This window comes from Sorex fumeus, unplaced genomic scaffold (genome assembly GCF_029834395.1).
Source record: "Sorex fumeus unplaced genomic scaffold, SorFum_2.1 ptg000131l, whole genome shotgun sequence".
In the NCBI taxonomy this organism is placed as follows: Eukaryota; Metazoa; Chordata; class Mammalia; order Eulipotyphla; family Soricidae; genus Sorex; species Sorex fumeus.
In genome coordinates, this window is record NW_026606188.1 from 21,654,406 (window position 1) to 21,679,293 (window position 24,888).

The 24,888-nt window shown below is 44.7% G+C and overlaps 1 protein-coding gene across 1 annotated transcript; it reads left to right on the forward strand.

The window, feature by feature from the left end:
- The first annotated feature begins 851 nt into the window (after positions 1-851).
- On the forward strand, positions 852-24,401 carry BCAS2 (BCAS2 pre-mRNA processing factor). The gene is made up of 7 exons (XM_056106528.1): positions 852-975; positions 1,046-1,138; positions 3,155-3,225; positions 6,616-6,777; positions 11,335-11,385; positions 19,058-19,138; positions 24,063-24,401. Exons 1-7 carry the CDS (start codon positions 883-885, stop codon positions 24,187-24,189), a joined length of 678 nt encoding a protein of 225 aa, XP_055962503.1. The 5' UTR covers positions 852-882; the 3' UTR covers positions 24,190-24,401.
- Positions 24,402-24,888: the final 487 nt, after the last annotated feature.

A 24,888-nucleotide genomic window follows, 5' to 3' on the forward strand; every position in this document is an offset into this window, starting at 1 on the left:
GACAAGAATTGAGTGTTGAAGAGTAATAAGTAAAGGGAAGTATTTCAGGATCCGTACTGCAAACCACAGTATGCAAAAGGAGAAAAAGAAAAGAGAGAGACAGAGACAGAGAGGAAAAGTGCTGGGGAAGGGGGGGTGATGGGGTGAAATCCAAGACACAGGTGCTGGGAAATGTACACTGGTGGAAGGATGAGTGTTGGAACAATATGAAACCTAATCATGAACAGCTTTATAAGTGTCTATCTCAGTGATTCAATAATAAAACCTAAATAAAAGATTTAAAATTAATAAAACTGCGCTTCTAACTGGGGACATTGTGGGTGGGAAATGTACACTGGTGAAGTGACCGGGTGTTGGAACATTGTATGACTGAACCCCAACCATGAACAATTTTGTAACTGTAAGTCTCACTGTGGTTCAATTAAAATCAATCAATAAAAATGAAGTTTTAAATGTCGTAGGAAAATAAATAATACTGCGCTTCCAGCAAGCCCGCAGCTGGGGGTTGATAGCCCAGAGCCGCAGAGGCCCGTAGAGCTGCCGGACCGGGAGGCAGGCGGCAGGGCGACTTCAGAGGGTACCTCCAGTCATGGAAGGACGCAGCAGACACAGCTCCTCTCCAAGTCGCGCCCGGTGGGAAACAAATAAAAAGGCCCCACAGACCGGAAGTAGAAAATTTGCCGCAGCTTATAGGAAACGAAGAATCGACGTCACTTCCGACAACACAAACTGGTCAGGCGACCCAGGTGCCGGACGGGCACGCCTTCAGACGTCGCCACTGCGCATGCGTTCCGCCCCGCCCCGCCGCCATGACCTAATCGGTGTGCGCCGGTGTCGAGTAGGCGGGGCCGCGCAGCCGCAGAATAGTCGTGCGACTCCGGCATGGCGGGCACCGGGCTGGTGGCCGGGGAGGTGGTGGTCGATGCGCTGCCGTACTTTGACCAAGGCTATGAGGCGCCCGGCGTTCGGGAAGCGGTGAGTGGTGGGGATCTGCGTGGCCGGGTTCGCAGAAGCGGCGTTCCCTGACCGGCCTCTTTTGTCCTAGGCTGCGGCCCTGGTCGAGGAGGAGACGCGCCGCTATCGGCCGACCAAGAACTACCTGAGCTACCTCAGCGCCCCCGACTATTCGGCCTTCGAGGTGAGCGGAGACGCCCGGCCTGCTGCCGCCGCCTGACAGGAGCTGCCGTGGCGGTGGCTTCGTCTGGGTTCTTTATGTTGGTGGTGGTGTTTTTAATTTTGCTTTGGGGGCACACCCGGCGACGCCCAGGTCGCTCCCGGCGAGGCTGGGGGCTGTCTGGGGGCCGGGGTCGACCCGGTCGGGGTGCAGGCGGCCTCCCGCCGTGCGGCAGCTCGGCCGGACCCGGTGAGGCCCCTCCAGGGCTCTGACTCGGGACCGCAGGGGGGGGGTTCAGGGCCCACGACGGTGTGCGGGTGTCCCAGTGGACGCTTCGTTCTCTCGTGGGTTCCTGAGGGATCTGCTCTGAGTTGCCTCCGAGCCGAGCGAGCCTGGTCTGGTGTCTGAGCTTGGTGGCTTATCTGCTTCACGCGGGCACGGCCGGGGGCGTCCTCCACTTAACGCTGCTGAGACGCGTGTCTGCATGTGCGGGACGGACACCTGGCCCAGCTGCCTCGGCAGCAGGTGTGGAGGGTTCACCATGAGCACGAAGTTGCTTGTGACCGAAGGTGAGCCACGGGGGCGAATCCGGCAAGTGGAAGGTTATCGCGCAAGAACCAGTGTGAGGCATGCACATTACCAACCTGAAACATTTTCATCGGAGGCATTTTCCTATGAAATGCTCTTTTTCTTCTACTGCCCAAGTATTGATGTTAACATGGTAGAAAGTAAGTTAGGAATGCTTCATTTGTTAATTTCTGAAAGTTTCAAATAAATGCATTTAGCCACAAACTTTCAAATATTCTAACCAGAACCCAGAGCAATACTATAGTGGGTCGGGCACTTGCCTTGCATGCGGTCAGCCTTGGTTCGATCCCTGCCACCTCATATGGTCCTTGGAGCTCACCAGGAGATTTCTGAGCACAGATCCAGGAGTAATCCCAGAGCATTGCTGGGTGTGACCCAAAAGCATAAATATTTTAACCAAATTTAGAATGATTGTTCAGGAAAAACTAAGCAGAGGGTGTGTGTGTGTGTTTACAATGTGGTTTGACTGTAGCAGGTAATCTGTGTTTATCAATTGAATGTAAGAAAAGCCTGAGACAGCTCTATGGTAATGAATACTCACTGGGAATAGGGAAAGAAAGATAAGCTTGTGGCTAAAGCTCCAAATGGTTTTAAGGGCTCCAATAATATACTGCTGAGATTGAAAATTGATCCAGATTTTTTGCTTGGATTTGGCTTAGTTATGGTTCCACAGCTGGCAGTGCATAGGAGTTATTCTGGTTCTGTGCTCAGGAATCACTCTTGGCAGTGCTCAGGACTATGTGGGATGGCAGAGATCAAACCCAGGTTGGCTGTGTGCAAGGAAAGCCCTACCCACTATACTATGGCTCCAGCCCCTGACCCAGTATTTACTTTTTTTTTTAAGTTTGTTGGAAAAAATGTTGTTGAGCTATTAGAGATTACTGAAGTCTGATCCAATATTGTTTTCTCTGTAATCCTTTTAATTTTTATTTCGTTTATTTTTATTTTGGGGCTCGCAGGAATCTAAGCCCTCTATTTGAACCACTCCAGAGGTACAGGGGGCCATGCAGTAGTAGGCTAGAACCCAGACTTATTGCGTACAGTACAGTGTGCTTTATTGAGCCATCTTGCCAGCCCCACAGTCACTTTTACTTATTTTGATTTGTGGGGGGTGGGAGTGGGGGACACACCTGGTGGTGCTCAGGGCTTACTCCTGGCAGTGCTTGGGGGACCCTCTAAGGTGCTTCCAGTCAGCTGCATAAAAAGCAGTTGCTCTGCCCTGATGTACTATCTCCAGCCCTACTCTCAAAGCCCCTTTTAGTATGAAGAGTGTGGGGGGGGGGGCAGGGGGCGGGTTTGCAGATCCTGGAAAGCATTTAACCCAGAGAAGACTTGGGGTGGGGGGAAGAAATGATCCTGTATAATGGAAAATGTACAATATAAACTCAGATTCACTATTTGATGACTTGTTGATAAGATTTTGGAAGTAATTTTTTCCTCTTTGTACATCAGACTGACATAATGAGAAATGAATTTGAAAGATTGGCTGCCCGACAACCAATTGAATTACTCAGTATGAAACGGTAAGTCCTACTTTTGGTTCAGCTGGGCTCAAGTCACGTTGGCTTTTAAATTTCTGCAGCAATTGGGATTAATGCTTTGAAATGAAATCCATGTTTTAAAAATCCCAAGGAAATGTTCTTGTTGAGACATCTCTTTCCTCATTGTTCACATACTTAAACTGAAACTATGTTGTTACTTATAAATGATCTGGCATCACTCTTAGATTGGAAGCATTGATAAGAGAGTACCTACATAGAGGAACACCAGCGTCTGCTCTCCCTGTCCTTGCCCTTTACTACAGACTTCATTCTTACTCGGAAAATGGCAAGTGAGAGATTAACCTTTGCTACTTTATCTGAAAAGGATATTTGGTTTACTTAACAGTGTAGGTTTCTTTCTGCTTTCTATTAACTATGGAATAGGAGAAACACTACATAATCTCAGATCAGAATTGTTTAAGAGAGAACTGCATCATTCTTGGGCATCTCGAGACAGCCATCTGTATACTCTAAAGAGGGAGTTGAGTCAGTGGGACAGATAGCATTTCTTCCCATACTCCATTTCCTGTCTTGCTGGAGTGATGAAAGCAGGGCAACTTTAAAGTATTCAAAGCCCTCATTTTCAGGTGCTTCTCCTCGAAATCAGACAGTTTTCAACCATGGGTCCACGGGTGTAGGAAGGTTTCAACCTGGTCTGCCACTTGGGTTATAATTGCTGACCTGTGGACTGCTATGCAACACTGGTGCTAGTTTGCAGGTATAAGAAGGGGGAAATTCTGCTTTAAAGAGTTTGGTTTTGTTTTTGAGCCACAGTTGACAGTGCTTAGGAGTCATTTATGGCTTGGCACTCACAACTTAATTCTTGGCAGTGTTCAGGGGACCATATGGTATGCTCGGGGTTGAACCATGGTCAACCATGTGCAATGCAAACACCCTACCATTATACTATACCTCCCGCCCCTGTAAAGGTTTTCTTAATAATCCAATCTTCATTGTGATGACAATATAGTATGGAAATGCTTTGGGTCATACTAGTGGTGCTCTATATGGCATGTTCAGTGCCAGAGAACAGATCTGTGGCCCCTGCACACACTCTAGCCCTTTGTTTTGGGGCCACATTTGCAGTGCCAAAGCTTACTCCTGGCTTTGTGCTCAGGGTGTCCTGCAGTGCCAGGAATCGACTTACTATCATCTGCATACAAGGCAAGGCACCTTCCCCGTCTGCCATCTCTGCGCCACCAGCAATACACTTTTTTAAAGAAACAAGATAGAAAATACTAAAATGTAATGCATATATAAAAGATCAGTATTGTTTTGTGAAATTCTTGATCAGCTGTATTTGTGTACTGAATGTAGAAAATCATTCTTAACTGGATGGTATGTAAAATGTGCAAATTACTACATGTAAAGCTGTTTTTATTTTTTGTTTTTTGGCCCATATCCAGTTTCACTCATTGACCATGAGTGTTGGATTTAACCTAGAGTTCCCACATGCAGAGCTTGTTCTCCAGCCCTTATGCTATCTCTCTGGCCCAGTTTATAATTTTTTGTTTGGGGGCCACACCTAGTGGTGCTCAGGGCTTATTCCTGGATGTGTGCTCAGGGATCACTCTTTGTGGGGTTCAGGGGACTATTTAGTGTGCTGAAGATCAAACCCAGATTGGCCATGTGCAAGGCAAATACCCTGCCGACCTGTGCTATCTCTCCCCAGTTTATCTTAGTCCTGGTTGCAGTCCTCTTAGTTTTTCATAGGAAGTAGAGTGTCTTTCCCCTTTGGATTTTTAGGCCACATCTGGCTGTGCTCAGGGCTACCCTTGTCTTCGTACTCCTGGTGGGCTCAGGGGACCATATGTGGTGGCAACGATCGGACTGGGTTCCCTGTGTTCAAGGCTAGAGATAGTACGTGCTATACTATCTCTCCAGCCCCATTTAGTAAGAATATTAAAATGGAAATTAAGGACCAAGGGTAAGAAAATTACTGAATATTCAGTACTTTTAATTTGGGTGTTTTTGTTTTATTTTTGTGGAGGGAACCATATGTAGTGTGCTCAGGAATCACTCCTGGTGAGACAGGGTGAACCATATGTAGTGCTGGGATTGAACCCAGACCAGCTATGTTAAAAGCAAGTGCCCTACCTACTATTGCTCCAGGCCCCAATATTGAATACTTTAAAATATTTAATATATAGGAAAAGGGAAATTGAGGACAGAGAGACTTAAAAGTACAGGGGAGTGGGTAAGTGGTTTGCTATTCATGTTCCTTTTCCAGGATCTCTCCTGGGCACCATGTGGTTCCTCACCCCCAGGGAGTAGCCAAGGACACCTGTGAGGTGTGGTCCAAAAACAAAGCTTTACTTTTCAACAAGTCATCAGTAATGATACTGAGATTTTATGAAGACATATTTTCTAACTCTACTGGCCATATTAGAGAGTTAAGTGTGTTGAGAATAAACAATTTAAATTATTTTCTTTCCTTTTTCCTCAGTGTAGGTATGTGGTAAGTAGATGGATGAGATGTAGTTTACGATAGAGATCAGTGTTTATTTACTGTACTTCCCCCTTAATATTTCATAAACATCTTGATGGGATTTTTCTATATGTGGAACTGAGTTCAAGCCCAGGGCTACATATAAATTTGAGGCACATGCAAAAGCTGAGCCACATCCCAGGACCCCAAACATCTTGCTGTTCTATTTTTCAGTAACATTTAGTAATTAAAAAAAAATTTATAGGGGGGTGGAGAGAGAGTTCAGCGGGTAAGATCCTTGTCGTGCACATGACCAATCCCAGTTTGAGCCCCAGCACCACATCAGGTCCCAGTGTGCCATTAAGAGTAAGCTCTGAGCACGGCCAGATATAGCCCAAACCCCCCCCAAAAAAAAATTTTGTGAAGGTACGATCGCAATTTTTTAATTGTAAATACTGTTGTGCTTAATCTTATTTATAAATAATTTGGTTGTTTTCATTGTGTATGTCCTGGCTGGCTCGGTTGGACTGCTGACTCTTTGGGCTGGAGCGATAGCACAGCGGTAGGGTGTTTGCCTTGCACGCAGCCAACATATCCTACCCGAGTTCGATTCCTCCGCCCCTCTTGGAGAGCCCGGCAAGCTACCGAGAGTATCTAGCCCGCACGGCAGAGCCTGGCAAGCTCCCCGTGAAGTATTCGATATGCCAAACACAGTAACAAGAAAAGTCTCCAATGGAGACGTTACTGGGCCCGCTCGAGCAAATCGACGAACAACGGGAGGGCCTTTACCTTTACCTTTATTGTGTATCAGTTTTATTTGCAAAGACTTTGTTTCTTTAGTATGTTTTACAGTGTCTGTAGGCCCGCTGTGCGCTGGGACATTCTGGAGGGGAAATTATTTGGAGGGAAGTGTGTGGTTTTATTTTATTGTTGTTTCCTTTCAGATACGAACTTCCAGCCCCTTCCTCAGGACAGAAAAATGACATTACTGCATGGCAAGAATGTGTAAACAATTCTATGGCCCAATTAGAACACCAGGCAGTTCGAATTGAGAATCTGGAACTGATGTCACAGCATGGATGTAATGCCTGGAAAGTATATAATGAGTAAGAAGCTTTTGTAAAATCCGCTACCCAGAGCTTTGACGGACTTTTTTTTTTTTCATGTAGGAGTACTGCTGTTTATTCAGCCATGAATTGGACATGAACTCCACATTACTTTTTTTTTTATTGAATCTCCATGAGGTACAGTTACAAAGTTTTCATGTTTGAGATTCACCTGTACAATGATCAAACACCCATCCTTTCACCAGTGCACACTTAACACCACCAGTGTCCCCAGTATATCTCCCCTGTTCCATTCCAGTCCTCACCGTGCCTCCATGGCAGACAATTGCCCCAGTATTCTCTAATTTGGGGCATTCTGTTTTGCTCGAATTTTCCCACCACCGTTCAAGCCTGCCTGTCGGGCAGATGCTAGATCATTTATTGTCCATTGCTCATCCTGAATAACTTGTGTGCTGCAGCCGCACACTTCTGGAATCCTAGATTGCAAATGGTTGGGCTCCAGAGATGTTCCTGTAGAGCACTAATCCAGTTTGGGATTCAATTGGCTTGTCTCTCAACCAGGGCTGTTGGTGCACTAACATGGCGTCTGGAGGCAGGCCTGGGTGTGACAGCCAGGCCAATGAGTGGGCGGGGAGCCAGGGAGGGATAGCCTGGCACCTCTGCCGCCATGCGGCCTGGAAATTTAGTCCTGGAACCTGCATACCTGGGCCTTGCTTGTGGAAGCTCTTCGTCACCAGGATTCCATCTGGAGTAGGCGGGGAGACTGCACCTGTTCCATCTGGGGTGTTTCAGTGAAGTTGGCTCAGTATGGGGCCCGCAGAGATCTCCAGTTCTGTGGTTTCTTCCTGGACTTGCTACTGTGTCTCTGGCTTTTGATCTCTTTCAAGATTTATTTATGGGTTTCTGAAGCAAGGCCAATAATAAGAGTTGACAGGGTGGTGCTGAAGTTGGTTTTTGGGGGTGACTGCCAGTACTTCAGTGTATATTGGGAAGTGGGAGGGAAGTCGTCCACCCCAACTCCATGAAAGCCTGAAGATTTCAGTCACAAAACCGTCATACCCAAATTTTCAGCAGATTATATCTTGGTGGGGTCCATCCTGAGAAGGTGGAGTCAGGCCGGAGGTTTGGCGGTGATTTTGGATTACATAAGCAAGCGGCTGCTGGGGACTCTACGTGGGCAGACACAGGCCAACCTGCCCCCCTCTGATTTACCCTGGTCTATTCAGCCATGCACAGGTCCGAGATTCAGGATGGCTTTTGATCTCTTTCATGTATAGGTCTCTGAGATAAGGCCAATAAATGAACTTGTATAGTTGAGCCAGAGGTGGTTTGTGGGTGAGGCTCCCACATACTTAACTTTTGGCCGTTTATTTTCTTGGTAAGCTGGGCCCCAAGTTGTTGGGGTCTGGCCAAAGGCACAGTGGCAATTTTGGGGCCTCAGGAAGCCTGAAAGCATCATGAGGCTGCTGATGCACTCGCCCCGGAGGTACAAGTTGACCTGTTGGCAGCACCCTACCCCCTGGACTTTTTTTGTTTTTTAATGTGGGAGCTTGAGTAGGGGAAGTTTGATAAAAAAAAAATTAGTATAGCTGACATTTCACTTGCAATCATGTCCTACAACATAGGAAAGGCCATGAGAGCCACCTCAGAGTTCTGCAGTATAAGGAAACCAAATCAAACTTCCACACTTGCTATATAATCCTCTGCAAGAGTCCTGAGATCTGCTGTACCAGTCCTTGGGCAGACTACTCAGGGGACTACTTTGACAGTTGAATCTCTTAGCTGCTGTTTATGTTCTGTAAACGTGGATTTTGATTATTGACTGAATTAGCAAATACTGTGCCATTTCTCCTGAGGGAATTATGTACAGATGTACATGTAATCTTAAATCCTTAACTGATAATTTTTTGTTTGGGTTTTGGGCCACACAAAGCAGTGCTTAGGACACACTCCTGACTCTGCATTCTGGAATCACTGCTGGTGGGGCTCAAGAGACCATATTCTGTGCTAGGGATCGAACCCGGGCCAGCTATGTGCAAAGAAAAACTACTCACTCTTCTTTAGTTTTTATTATTTACGATTCTACTTCCCTATTTGTAACATTTTATGGGAGGGCCTCATTACTATGCCAAAAACATTTTAGCATATGTGTCCTGAAACAGTAATGCCAAACCAAAAAATGAAAAATAACATTTCTCTAAGTTTTAGAATTACCTTTTACAATTGTTGCCTCCTGAGGATCTAATGACAAAATTAAGAGCTTGGAAACTTCATAACAATTCAGTTTCTTTCGTGAATTTTTCACATGGACCATAAAGGGAAGATGGAGGCTGGGTAACATAGGAATTTAAGAGACAAGTCAAAAATGTCTTTTGGGCCAGGGAGATGTCTCCAAGGTCTAGTTCACACGTTCTGCATGAGAGATTGTTCCCCAGGTCCACTTGGTACCCAATTGCTTCTCTAAGCAGCCCAAAGAACAAAAGTCTTTTCACAAAGTAGGAAAAAAAAACTCTTCTCCTTGGGCCAGAAAGATAGCTCAGTGAGCTAAGTGGACACCTGGCATGTAAGAGACCCATCCCAGGTTTGGTCCTGGCACAGCATTGAGGCCGGCATCATGGTGTAAGAGATGCAGCTCAGTGGTAGACATATGCTTTGTATAGGTAGGCCGTAGGATAGATCCCTGGGACCCCATTAGAAAGAAAGAGAAAAGGTAACTAAAGAAAGGTAAGATTTGGATGTTCAGAAAGTGAAAACATTGCAGGAATTGAGAACGGAAGGTGAAGAAATGGATGCAAGTATAATATTTAAGTCCACATTGCCAACTTTAAGTTTCTCTCCAACTGGGGAATTTTTTTCCAGCCAACTTAAAAAAATGTCAGACAGATTGTTAGTTTTTCAGTGGCGCATCAACCTGGGCTTTATAAGACACAGCAACAGCTCTACCACTGAAGTCTCTCTCATCCACACCCATATTCTTCGATAGTCAAGGAAGAAGGCTATACCTCAGTTGGAAATTTAACTCAAGCCAAACCAGACCTCTGGCAAACCTGGGTAATTGTACTAATGACTATGCACAGCACCTGTCTGCCGTTCAGTCACTTTACTCTGTGTGTCTGGACATTCCCCTGCGTATATTCTGTCTTTTCTAAGCCCAGTGGATGCTATGTGAGGACATCCAGTATCTAGGCAGAAAGCTTCCATCTAAGTTGTCTTGGTGCAGGACTGCTGGGGGCAGATGGGGTAGTATATCATTTAAAAGGAGAGAATTCTAGGGGCTGGAGCAACAGTACAGTGTGTAGAGAGCTTGCTTTGCACATGGCTGACCAAGGTTCAATCTCCAATACTCTTTATGGTCCCCCGAGCCTGCCACTACTGATCTCTGAACTTGGAGACAGAGATAACCACTGAGTACTACCGGGTATGGTCCCCAAAAAAGAGAATTCTGTGCTGTAAGGAAATCCTCAAGATCTGGCCTGACTGTAATACGCATGGCTTAGCCCCTTGTCATTTCATGGAACTCATGTCAGGATTACTGGGGAACGTCTGAGACTGGAACCCACGTCACTAAAAGTACATTCTAAGGGGCTGGAATGATGATGCACAACTGCTTGCCTTGCACACATCTATTCTGGATTTGGTCCCCAGCATCCCACATCCCAAGCACTGCCAGGAATGATTCCTGGGCCCAGAGCCAGAAGTCATCCCTTAGCATCACTAGGTGTGGCCCAGGAAAAAAGAAACATTTTGAGAAATTCAGAGAACCACATGCCTAAGAAGACAGGCAGGCAGGAGAAGCTTTTAGCAAGAGATCATACAGGGCACCCCCTGTTAGCCAGAGGTCATTGATCCATTACTAAACTTGATTGTCCTCACATGGGGCTGGAACGTTTGGAGAGCTACAACTGTTAGAAGACTGGGTCTTTAGAGAATTACAACTAAAGGAAAACTGTAGTAGAGATGAGTAACTCAGATGAGCAGCAAGAAATGTAACTTACAGAAAAACCAGGAAACAATATTGGATCTCAAGTTAAAACATAGTAGGGCCACTGGTGCCAGCACTGTAGTTGATGTTGAGCCACATCACTAGTGTGAGCTAGTTTCAACTCGAAATTGATGTGGTATGTGAATGAGTTCTCAATTAAGCTGTTTTCTAGACGGTTTTATGTTGGCAGTCCTGGGGATTGGACTCAGGGTCTCGCACGTACAAGGGAAGTGCTCTACCTTTGAGTTAAAGTATTAGCATGAGTATGCTTTTATTAGATATTTTTCAGCTTCTCTAAGAAAAGAGGCAGTAATCATTTAAGAAAGTATCAGTAAAGTACTTGGTCTTCAACAGTTTAAAAGATGTGAAAAAGTAGAATGTAGCTGTAACACCTGCATCACTTTGACCAAGTTAATCTTTCCAGAATTAGCTTCCTTGTCTGTGGACTGTTAATAATCACATCTACCTCACAGAATTAGTAATTAAATTTACTAAATATTTATAGTCTCATGGGATGTTTTACAGAGAGCTTGATATTTGCAGAAATACTTATATTAATTAAATACTTGCTTTCAGTTCTATTACATTTGAGTGTTTTCTATTTTCTTTCGTAGAAATCTAGTTCATATGATTGAGCATGCACAGAAGGAACTCCAGAAGTTAAGGTAAATTTTTTCCCTTTAGAATAAAATTCAGCTAGCCGTTTAGTAGAGTGCACAAAAAAGTCGCCGACCTGGGACATGTGCGAGTGAATAGTTGCTGATCCCCTCTTCATACAGCATCTGCTGTTGGGTTTCCCTACAAATTGGAGGAGAAATAAGTCTGAAACCAGGTCATTTAAATAAGTCTTCAGACACTGAAAAGATACTCCAGAAGGGGGAAAGTTTGTGAATAACTTATATGGTTGTGTTGTGTTTTTTTTTAATATCTAGTTAACCTTTTAGTAATATTGCAAACCATATGCCCAGAAGGAAAGAGAGAGTGAGAGAGAAGAATGCCTGCTCTAGAAGCAGGCAGAGGGGGCAAGGGAGTGTCAAGAGGGAAATTGGGGACATGGGCGGTGGGCAAAATACACTGGTGAAGAAATGGGTGTTGGAATATCCTGTGACTGAACCCAATCATGAACAGTCTTGTAACTCTGTATCTCATGGTGATTAAATTTAAAAAAAAAAAAGCCAATCTGCTGGCAGGAGAGCTAGCTCAGTGGACTGTTATTGGGTTTTAATTTCAGTATTTTAGTGGTATCAAAAATTAATATGGTGGGGAATGGAGAGATAGTGCAGCAGGTAAGATGTTTGCGTTGTACTCAGTTGTCCTGAGTTCTATCCCCAGCACCCCAATTGTTTTCTCAAGCACTGTCAGGAGTGATTCCTAAAAGAAGGATTAAAGGGGATCCTGTAAGATAAGAATGAAAACAATTATAAACACAACCAACCCCCACAGAAAGATGTCACAAAACCCCATGACAATAATCTCTCTCAATTTCAATGGTGTAAATGCACCAATTAAGAGACAGAGTGGCAAAATGGATCCAGAAACTGAAATGAACATTATGCTGTCTACAAGAAACTCATCTGAACAATCAGAGCAAACATAGATTCAGAGTTAAAGGATGGTAAACAATTCTGCAAACAGCTCCCTCAAAAAAGCTGGGGTGGCCATATTAGTATCCAACAACATAAATTTCAGTTTGAAAAAGGTTAGAAGGGGCAGTGAACACCATTTTCTGTTTATCAAGGGATATGTACAACAGGAAGAAATCACACTCTTAAATGTATATGCTCCTAATGAGGGACCAGCTAAATACTTAAAACAGCTGCTAACAGATTTTAAGGAGGACATTGCTAGCAACACAATATTAGTTGGAGACTTCAACATCGCCTTATCACCTCTGGATATATCAACAAGAACAAAACAAGGAAACATTGGCTTTGAAGGAAAAAATAGAAGAGAGAGGGCTAATAGACCTATACAGGACTTTACACCCCCAAAAGAAAGAATACACGTTCTTCTCCAGTGTGGACGGAACACTTTTCAAAATAGATCATGTGCTAGGCCACAAAACATAACTTCGATAGAATCAGGAAGATAGTAGTAGTATCAACAATCTTTTTAGACCATGATGCAAGATAGAAGCAGATCACACAAAGACATTGAGAAACAAATCAAACACCTGGAAATTAAGCAACTCAATGTTGAACAATGAGTGGGTCAGGAAGGAAGTCAAAGATGAAATAAAAAGTTACCTGGAAACAAATGAGAATGAAGACACGAGCTACCAGAACCTTTGGGACGCAGCTAAAGCCGCGCTAAGAGGAAAATTTATAGCATAGCAAGCATTCCTAAGGAAAGAAGAAAGGGCCTACATAGATAACCTAAGCACATAGCTTGAGATCTTAGAAAAAGATAAACAAAAGAAACCCAAAATTGGCCGAAGGAAAGAAATAATAAAACTTAGAGCAGAAATTAATGACATGGAAACCAAAAAAAAAAAAAAAATCTAAAAGGTAAGTCAATAAAACCAAGAGCTGGTTCTTTGAGAAATTATGTAAGATTGATAAAACCACTAACAAGACTCAAAAAGAGACAGAGAACCCTAATAAACTAAATCTGAAATGAAAAACGGGACATCACAACAGAAACCAATGAAATTCAAAAGATCATCATATACTACTTTGAAAGTCTGTATGCCACGAAACAAGAGAACCTAGAAGAAATGGATAAATTTCTGGATTTCTATAATCTCCCAAGATAGAACTAGGAAGACACCGGATACCTGAATAGACCCATTCATATCAAGGAAATCTAAGCGGTAATCAAAAGTCTTCCCAGAAACAAAAGCCCAGGCTCAGACGGATTCACTAGCGAATTCTCCCAAACATTTAAAGACCTTTTGCCTGTTCTCCTCAAGCTTTTCCAGGAAATTGAAAAAACAGGAACTCTCCCAAACAGCTTCTATGAGGCACTATCTCCCTAATCACTTAATCACTTAACTTCCCATTAGGTGTCGATTTGCTCGAGCAGGTGCCAGTAACGTCTCCATTTGTCCCTGTCGCGTGCTAGTGTAGCCCAGTGGCATCTGTTCACTCTGGGAACATGAAGAGCCTCAAACCGATCGTTCATGATCTTGATGAAGAAGTCTGACCATCTGGTAGGTGGGCGGCCACGCGGTCTTTTGACATCCCATGGAATCCAGTCAGTCTAGTCCAGCGGTCATCTTTAAATCTCATTACGTGACCAGCCCATCTGATTTTTGACACCTTGGCAAACGAGACAGCGTCCCTGATTCATGATCATCGACGGATGTCAGAACTCCGGATTCTTTCTCTCATTTGAGTGAAATGTGATATTCCAAGCATAGCTCTTTCTATTCTTCTTTGGGAGACCTGAATAGCGTTCTCATCTTGTTTGCATAGGGCCCAGGTCTCTGAGGCATATGTTAATGCAGGAAGAACAGTGGAATCAAAGAGATGTGCCCGGAGCTGGAGGTTCTTCGTCCTCTTAGCTATTTCTTCGACGTTCTTGAAGGCGTCCCAAGCTGCTCTCTTCCTCCTGCGCAGCTTGGGTGCCAGGTCATTTGTCATGTTGACTTCTCGACCTAGGTACACATAGCTGTTGCATTCAGAGATGGTCGTTCCATTGAGAGCGAATGGGGCATCAGGAACGAGGCTGTTTCTCATGAACATTGTCTTCATAAGATTCAGCTGTAGTCCTGCCTTTCCATACTCACGGTCAAAGTCGGCCAGCATTTGTGCCGCTTGGCTGATGTTTGGTGTTATTAAAACAATGTCTTCAGCAAAGCGGAGGTGGTGTAGTTGCCGACCATCTATCTTCACTCCCATTCCTTCCCATTCCAGTCGTCGCATGATGTTCTCGAGGGTGGCACTGAAGAGTTTCTGTGAAATGGTATCACCCTGCTGCACCCCTCTCTTGACATCAACGATCACTTCTTTGTAGAATGGTGAGATCCTGGTAGTGAATCCACAATACAGCTCACGGAGGATCTTGATGTATTGGGCTTGAATGCCCTGATTGGCTAGGGCTTCAATGACCGCTTCTGTCTCAACAGAATCAAAGGCCTTCTTTAAATCAATGAACGTTAAGCAGAGCGGCATCTTGAACTCCCGAGAAACCTCAATGAGCTTGGTTATCGTGTGGATATGGTCGATGGTGCTGAATCCTTTGCGGAACCCGGCTTGTTCGCATGGTTGTCCTTCATCTAGTGTTCTGCCAATCCTATTCAGTATGACTCGAGTGAACAACTTGTAGATGACAGACAATAGGCAGATCGGGCGATAGTTGCCAATGTCATGGATGTCTCCCTTCTTGAACAGTAGTACAGTCCTGCTGGTTTTCCATTGGGACGGAACCTTGCATTCAGACAGGTAGCGAGTGAAGAGCCGAGCCAGTGTATTGATGAGTACTGACGGCAGGTTCTTCAGGTGTTCAGGTCTGACCTTATCTGGGCCGGGTGCTGTTTGTTTCTTTACCGATGAAATGGCGTGTCGGATTTCGGAAGGGAGAACATTGGGAACGACATATCCATCCTGTGGAATTTGGTATGTCGGCAAGTGGACATGGCTATCGAAGAGATTTGAGTAGAAGTCATGGATAATCTTCTCCATTGCCGTTCTGGAGGATGTGATGGATCCATCAGGACGTCGGAGGGCAGTCATCTTGGTCTTGTAGTTGGCGAAGGACAGAAGGGCGTTATGAATACTTTTCCCGGCTTCTGCTGCATCTACCAGTACTTCTGCTCTTCTCTCTTTGAGGTCTTCCTTGATCGCATCTCTGCACTGCTTTGCGAGCTCGGACGTTAGCTTGCAGTTGCCTGAGGCATGCGCCAAACCACGCTGGCGAATTAGCTCAAGAGTTTTTGTAGATAGGCGATTTTTTGTGGCTATCTCTCCCTTGGCGTTCCTCGCACATTCATGGAGGTGCTGAACCAGTCGATCGTATTCCTCGTCAATGTTGTCAACAATGGCATCTTCCCATGTTGCCACAATAGTGCCAAAGAGTTCCCAGTTGGTGGTCATTCTGGGAGTTCTCTTTTTGAACTTTGCAGCCCCTTTTCCCCACTCTGTGAAGTAGAATTTTGCACAAAGGAGACGGTGGTCCGATCCCGTTCGAAATTTTGGGACAACAGCGACATCAGTCAGGCAAAACCGTCGATTGAATATGATGTGGTCTATTTCGTTGTGAAATCGTCTACCAGGAGACTCCCATGTCCATCGTTTAGATTCTGCCTTCTGGAACTGTGAGTTACCATGGATGGTCTTGGTCGACATGATGAACTCAGACGGTCTCTCACCCTGTTCGTTCCATTCTGGGCCATGGGTCCCGATGTGAAGTTCTTCAGCTGATCTTCTCGGTCCTATCTTGGCGTTAAAATCACCCACAATGATCTTGTAGAAGGTGCGGTCTTCTTTATAGAACTTCTCCAGCTCCATGTAGAACTTCTCAATTTCTCCTTCATCATAATTGGATGTTGGTGCGTAGACAACGAAGATAGAAACTGCAGGCAGTGAGCCACATCTATTCAAATGTAAACGTCCGATTCGGGTTGTTAGGCATTTGAATGAATCAATGCTTTTGGCCAAGTTTGTGTTGACAAGGACACCGACGCCTCTGACACCTCTTTTATCGCATGTTCCGAGGAACAATTCTTCTCCAGTGTCGAAAACGGCATGGTGAGATTCGTGCCTTGTCTCGGTCAGACCAATGTTGTCGCACTTGATCATTTGCGCTTGTACCATCAGGTCCTCGATGGATGCATCTGATGCTAGTGTACGTGCATTGAAAGTACAGACGATCATTTTTGTCTTCCTTCGTTGTGGCTGCCTAGGTCGGCCTTGAGATTTTGTCGGCCAAAACCAGTAAATACAACTGGTCTCATTCACCTGACCCTCCCTAATACCAAAAATAAACAAAGACACCACCAACAAAGAAAACTATAGGCCAATATCCCTGATGAACACGAATGCGAAGAGCCTTAACAAAATAATAGCAGATAGAATCCAACAACTCATAAAAAAGATCATACACCACAACCAAGTGGGATTCATCCTGGGCATGCAAGGAGGGTTTAACATTCAGAAATCAATCACTATATCATCATATCAACAAAAGTAAAGATAAAAACCGTATGATCATATCAATAGATGCAGAGAAAGCTTTTGACAAGATCCAGCACCCGTTTATGATGAAAATTCTCACCAAAAAGTGTTTTGAAGGAACTTTCCTTAAGATCGTTAAAGCCATCTACAACAAAGCAATTGCAGGAATCCTCAATGGGGTAAAATTAAGGGCCTTTCCTCTAAGATCAGGGACAAGACATGGATTCCCATACCACCACTTGCTGGAGCGATAGCACAGCGGGTAGGGCATTTGCCTTGCACGCAGCCAACATGGCCGACCCGAGTTCGATTCTTCCGCCCCTCTCGGAGAGCCCGGCAAGCTACCGAGAGTATTCAATATGCCAGACACAGTAACAACAAAGTCTCCAATGGAGATGTTACTGGGCCCGCTCGAGCAAATCGATGATCAACGGGAGGGCCTTTACCTTTACCTTTACTTACAATAGCGATTAGGCAAGAAAAATACAATAAAGGCATCCAGATAGAAAAGGAAGAAATCAAGCTCTCACTATTCGCTGATGATATGATACTATATCTCGAGAATCCTAAATCCTCTGCCAAGAAACTAGAAACAATAGACTTGTATAGTAAAGTCGCAGGCTATAAAATCAGTGCCCCAAAATCCATGGCCTTCCTATATGCAAATAATGAGAGGAAAGTGACATGAAAAAAATAATCCCGTTCACAATTGTACCCCAGAAAAATCAAATAGCTCACAATCAGCTTAACTAAAGAGGTAAAGGACCTCTACAATGAAAACTACAATACGCTACTCCATGAAATAAAAGAGGACATGAGGAATTGGAAACATATCCCCTGCTCATGGTTAGGAAGAATCCACATCATCAAAATGACAATACTCCCGAAAGCATTATACAGATTCAATGCAATCCCTATAAGGATACCCATGAAATTCTCCAAAGAAATAGATCAAGCACTCCTGAAATTCACATGAAACAACAAACGCCCCTGAATAGCTAAAGTAATTCTTGGAAAAAAGACGTGGGGAGGCATTACTGTCCCCAATCTCAAATTCTACTACAAAGCAGTGGTAATTAAAACAAAGGTACTGGAACAAAGCCGGGCCACAGACCAATGGAACAGGGTGGAATATCCATACACACAGCCTCAAATGTGTCAACATCTAATCTTTTATAAGGGAGCAAGAAATGTGAAGTGTAACAAGGAAAGCCTCTTCAACAAACGGTGCTGGCATAACTGGACAACCACTTGCAAAAAAAATGGGCTTAGACCTCAACCTAACACCATGCACAAAAGTCAGATCTAAATGGATTAAAGATCTCAACATCAGGCCAAAATCCATAAGATACATTGAAGACAAGGTTGGCAAAACCCTCCACGATATTGAAGCTAACGGTATCTTCAAAGACGACACTCCACTGACCAACCAAGTGGAAACAGAGATAAACAAATGGGACAGTCTTAAACTAAGAAGCTTCTGCACCTCAAAACATACCGTGACCAGGGGTCTGGAGAGATAGCACAGCGGGTAGGGCGTTTGCCTTGCACGCAGCCGACCCTGGTTCGATTCCCAGCATCCCATATGGTCCCCCGAGCACTGCCAGTAGTAATTCCTGAGTGCATGAGCCAGGAATAACCCCTGTGCATTGCTGGGTATGACCCAAAAAGAAAAAAAATAAAACAAAAAAAAAAAAACCATACAGTTACCAGAATACAAAGACAGTCTACAAAATGGGAAAGGATATTTACCCAATACCCATCTGATAAGGCATTGATATCAAGGATATACAAAGCACTGGTTGAACTCTACAGCTATTCCCAGCAGTGCTCATGGTTACTTGTACATGAGATTGAATCCCTGCCTTTTGCACACAAAGCATGACCTCAGCTGTTTGTTTGGTTTTTGGGCCATACTCTGGTGCTCAGGGCACACTTATTTCTGGCAGTATTGGGGGACTTTATGGGGTACCAGGGATTAAACCCAGGTTGCTGTTTGCAGGGCTTATCTCTCCAGCCTCCAACCTCAGCGTGTTGAGCTATCTCCCTGGCCTTTTTGAAATTTATAAATGAAAAAAAATCAGGAGAAAGTTAATTCCTGAAATTAGTGTATGACTGATGTTCTCAAGGGATTAAGCATGTGTTGATTGGTGATAGTTATTTCTGTTAATTTTAGCCTTGTGTTAAAATGCAGTTAAATTGCATAAATAATTTTCTACAGGAAACATATTCAAGATTTAAACTGGCAGCGAAAGAACATGCAGCTCACAGCTGGATCTAAATTAAGAGAAATGGAGTCAAAGTAAGTACCCACAATTTTATTATATTTTATGATGCTTAGCACTTTTTTTTTTTTCGGGGGCTGTGTAGTGTTGGAATGGAACCTCAGACTCCAGTTCTTGGCCACCCTTGCACTGTCTCCCTACCCCTGCTTAGATATTTTAAGATGGAAAATTAATATGATTTAAATAATATGTGTTCATTCTGGAGAGGAAGGATACCTTCCAACTGTTCCTGAGAGCCGGGGGACCACTTGACAGAGCAGTGCCAGACATCCCTACTAGGTGTTCGGCCCGTGGTCCAGCAGTGCCAGGGACCAGACTTGGGGTCTCAAGCCTGCCGGGCATGTATTATTCCCCTTTGAACTGTCACCCCAGCCCCTTTTGAATTATTTTCCCTTGCTAGTGACCGTGGGCTGTAGGGCAGTTAGTATCGTGGGAGCATGAGCAGCACTGGAGCTGGTGCTCAGGGCCCTACGTGTCCCTGGGTATTTTGTAAACACTGAGCTGTCTTCTGAGCTTTGTCCCTGTGATGAACACGGCCAAGCTCTCAGCACCACTCAGCCTGTGACAGTGGCAGTGTATAGACTTTGCCTGAACTGAATCACAATCCTCTGCAGGGACATGTCACTGAATGTGGGAGTTGTGAAAACTTGATGTTTGCGGGGTTTTATTTGTGGGGTCAGGTTGAGCCACATAGAGGTGCTTGAGGGCTACTCCTGGCTCTGCACTCATAAGTTTCCCCTAGCAGTATTTGGGGACCATGTAGTACCAAGGATCAGACTGGGGCCTAGCTGGTTTCAGAAGGGAAAAAAAAAAACTTCTAAAGTAATTTTTTTAATCAGCAAATGTTGCTTTCGTAGGTAGTTTACACACCCTGAGTTGCATTAAAATTTCTCGAAGTTTTGAAAAGTGGTCTCAAGACGAAGCCTGCCTGGAGCTGTTGAGCTCTTTCAGGTTCCTCAAATAGAGCTTGAAGGGGCCAGGAGGGTGGCATTGGCATGCTTCAGTATGCACTTCAGTGCACGCTTAATGTATGCGTGGCTGCTAGCACCTGTGCCCCAGGAATGGGAGAAGATACATGGCATTTCAGTGCCTCTTAAGGATGATTTTCCACAGCCATGAGGGTTTTTTTTGTTTTTTGTTTTTAATTAGTAAAAAACCATGAGGTACAGTTGTAGACTTACAAATTTTCGTGTTTGGCTTTCAGTTATACAATGATTGAGTACCCATCCCTTCAGCAGTGCCCATTCTCCACCACCAATAAACCCAGGAGCCCTCCCGTCCCCCCACCCCATCCCTCCCACCCCACCTCTCCTTTGTGGCAGGGCATTCCCTTTTGCTCTCTTTCCTTTAGGGTGTTGTGGGTTGCAGTAGAGGTATTGAGTAGCCATCGTGTTCAGTCTATAGTCTGTTTTCAGCACGCATCTCGCATCCCAAGCGAACCATCCAAACACCCTTTACTTGGTGTTCCCTTCTCTATCTAAGCTGCCTTTTCCCCCAGCATCTGCTGCCAGCTTCCAAACCATGGAGCAGACCTCCTAGTACTTATCTCAACTATTCTTGGGTGATCGTCTCCCATTCTGTTACTTTATATTCCCCAGATGAATGCAGTCTTTCTATGTCTGTCCCTCTCTTTCTAATTCATTTCACTTAGCATGATACTTTCCATGTAGAACCACTTGTATGCAGATTTCATGACTTCATCTTTTCTAACAGCTGCATAGTACTCCATTGTGTAGATATACCAAAGTTTCTTTAACTACTCATCTGTTCTTGGGCACTCGGGTTTTTTTTTCCAGATTTTGGCAATTGTGAACAGTGCAGCAATGAACATACAAGTGCTGATGTCATTTCAACTATACTTTTTTGCCTCTCCGGGATATATTCCCAGGAGTGGTATTGCTGGGCCAAAGCCATGAGTTTTGAGGGTCTTTTTGATTTTGCTTTTTTAGCCAGGAGTTTATAAATAAACAAGGTAGTGGATTCTAGTCTCAAGAGTGGCTGGTTTTCAGTGAGTTTCTTCCCTAAGAATGGGACTCTGTTGTCTGCCCTTAAGGAAACACACTTGCTTTTCCACACTTTTTTTCTTCTAGTTACTGTTTCTGTACTGATTGGAGGTCTTGCACACACCTAGCTCAGGTGCTGCTCAGAACCTGCAGTGTTAAGTCGTTCTTCATACCCCAGGGGGACCCTTCTTTCCAGACATAGTGCTCGCCAATCTTTCACAGTGGCCCCTCAGTGGAGTGTGCACATACCTGTTGTGGAGAGACCAGAAGTTGCTTATGGTAACAGAGGTCACAGCAGAGCTGCAGGTTCCAACATAGTCTTTTTTTTTTTTAGTAGCTTTATTTATTGAATCACTGTGAGAACAGTTACAAAGCTTTCTGGTTTAAGTCTCGGTCATACAATGAAACACCCGTACCTTTACCAGTGCCCATTCTCCACCACCAAAAACCCCAGTATACCCCCATCCCACACCCTCCCCCTACTTGTGTGGCAGATGATTTCCATTTTACTCTCTCTCTATTTTGATCACATTCAATATTTTGACACTAGACCCACTATTACTATTTGGGATTTTACCCCAACGCTCAGATCTGCCGAAAAGGCAACAGTAGACAATTTGTTTTCTATTGCTGGTTAAGAATAATATATGATATCGCGTGGCTGCAGTAGTGGCCACGCAATTTTGAAATTCTGAAATTTTAACACTTAAATCTGGAGGGATTGCTACCAAAAGCCACAGGGTTTCGAGGTTTGTTTCTGAGTCTCTGGGATCATGGCCATTAAACAGCTTGATAAGGAGCTAGAGAGGCCGTTCGTGGGCAGTGACTGGGGTCTTGTTGGGATGGGGAGGAAAGGGCCGGCTCCACCCCCATCCCGTGAGGCCCTGCATGTCTTGTCACTGAGTGCCCAAACCTGACTGTCCAATGGCCTCTGGAGGATGGCAGCCACCGAGCCGCCAAGGGGGAGCAGGCAGAGGGACAGCACCCTTTCCCCCCTGGAATGGCCCCAGCGACAGTAACCTACTGCTGGGTCCAGATGCATTTCTGCCAAAAGCCGCTGGGTTTCAAGATTTGTTTCTGAGTCTCTGGGATCATGGCCATTAAGCAGCTTGATCAGGAGCCAGAGAGGCCATGCCTCCAATTACATAGCTGAGCCCGAGGTGGTTTGTGGATGTGTCTCCCACATACCTAACTTTTGGCCGTTCACTTTCTTGTAAACTTTGCCCCCAGTTTAGGGGGTCTGGCCAAAGGCACAGCAGCAATTTTGGAGTATCTGGAAGTCTGAAGGCGCCATCAGGCTACTTATGCATTTGCCTCACAGGTACAGATTGACCTGCTGGCGGCACCGTACCCCCCCCACCCCCCAACATACGTTCTAAGCCACCGAATCGTCCCCTGGCTTGACAAAGTTTTGAACTCTTGTTGGAAGGGGATACCTTATTTCCTTAACAGTGCATGTTTCCTTTTTCAGCCTTTTGCTTTTGTCTTTTTATTTTAACCGGGAAAGGTCACACTCTATAGTGCTGGGACTCTTCCTACCTCAGTGCTCCAGATCAGTCCTGGCTGCTTTCAAGGGCCCATGAAGTGCAGGAAATCAGGTCCTGGGCTCCCACATGCAGAGCTGTGCTCCTTTGTGCCATCTCCCTGACCCTGTGTCTTTGTTTTTAAAATATTCCTCAGGGGCTGGAGCAGTAGTATAGGGTACTTGCCAACCCAAGTTTGATCCTCAGCACCACATGTAGTCCCCAAGCACTGCCATGAGTGATGTCTGAACACAACCAGGAGTTATCCTTGAGTTAAGCCAGCTGTGACCAGTAACCAAAAATATTAAAAATGTTCTTTGAACATAATGCAAATCATTGAATTTATTTATTTAGGTTTTGGAGCCATACCTGGCAGTGTTTGGGTCTGCACTCAGAAATTAATCAAAAATGTCTTCATTGGGGGGCTGGAGTGATAGCACAGTGTGTAGGGCGTTTGCCTTACACGCAGCCAACATGGCCGACCCAGGTTCGATTCCCAGTATCCCATATGGTCCCCCGAGCACCGCCAGGAGTAATTCCTGAGTGCATGAGCCAGGAGTAACCTCTGAGCATCGCCGGGTGTGACCCAAAAAGCAAAAAAAAAAAAAAAAAAAAATCTTCATCGGGCTGGAATAATAGTACAGTGGATAGAGCATTAGCTTGCACACAGCTGACCCAGGTTTGATTCCCAGCATTCCGTATGGTCCCCCAAGCACCACCAGGGATAATTCTTGAGTGCAGAGCTACAAGTAAACCCTGGAGCATTGCCAGCTGTGGTCCAAAAAAGAAAAAAAAGCAAGTTTTCATCACTCCTACTTTGACTTATTCTAACTTGCTTTTATTAAACTTTATATTTTGAGACCTTAGTAGATTCACAGTTACCCAATTACAAGAATACAGGGGGATGGAGTGATAATACAGTAGGTAAGGAATTTAGTTCCCCTGTACACAATTGACCTGGGTTCAATTCCTGGCACTCCATATGGTGCCCCAACCCCCACCAGGAGTGATTCCTGAGCACAGCTGGGTTTGGCCACCTCCACCCCACAAAAAAAGAAGTGATACAGTTCTCAAGCAGTTCTTTTTTTTCTTTTTCCCCCATATGCCTCTTTTGGCACACTTAAGGGTCAGAGGGATTTTACAGCAGGTAAGGTGCATACTTTGCATGCTGCCAACCTAGGTTTGATCCCATATGGTTCCCTAAGCACTACTAGAAGTGATTCCTGAGTGCAGAGTGAGGAGTGACCTCTGAGCATCAGTGGGTGTGGCCCCAAAACAAAAATACTAGTAAACTGGATACTTAAAAAGTGAAAATTTGTGTTACAGCCCCAGCTGAAAATGTTTCTACAGTAGTCTTTCATGAGAAATTTCATGCTGCTTTGTTTTCCTTTTTTTGTTTTACATTTCTTCTGTAGTTGGGTCTCCCTGGTCAGTAAAAACTATGAGATTGAAAGAACTATAGTGCAATTAGAAAATGAAGTCTTTCAAATGAAGCAACAGCATGGAGAAGCAAATAAAGAAAACATCCGGCAAGATTTCTGAAAAGACAATTTAGGTTGAAAGGAAGGTATGTTCGGCTCTTACAGAAGATCACCTCTAAGCTGTGACGGAAGCAGCCTCTCTTGGAAATCACCAATGGTTAAGAGACTATAGGTTGTGGACTGTTATGTTCTGTTTTTACATAAAAACTTCAACTTGGTGTGAATTGTTTTGGGGGAAGGGGTGCTTGGACAATAAACATTTTATAATTTCAACGTGTGACTTTAAAATAATTACATCATAAGATCAGTTTGTAGTTGTTGGGGGCAGGGTTTGGGCCATGCCCAGTGATGTTGAGGGACCATGTGGTACAGGGGATCAAACTAGGGCCAGCTGTGTGGAAGGCAGCATCTGCACTATTTTCCCAGCCTCTATAAGTTTCATTTTGAGTCACAAGATCAAGCTGGCACTGGAGACTCTGATTTCTATAGCCACAGACGCCTTGAAAGAATTTTTCATCATGTAGAAACTCATCCTGGTGCCTGTGGTTCTGAGTTGTACGAGTGTGGACAGCTACAGAGGGTTATGGCGCCTGTGCCCTGAAGCTGCTACAGCACCTGAGGTCTGACTGGCCTGGCTCTGCTGGGCTTACAGTTGCTTGTGGCTGGTGACTGACATGACTCCCCGAAGGCCACTTGAGCAGTGACCAGAGAATGTGTGCACTTTTCCCATCACAGCTGTCCGGTGAGCTGATTGCTGAGC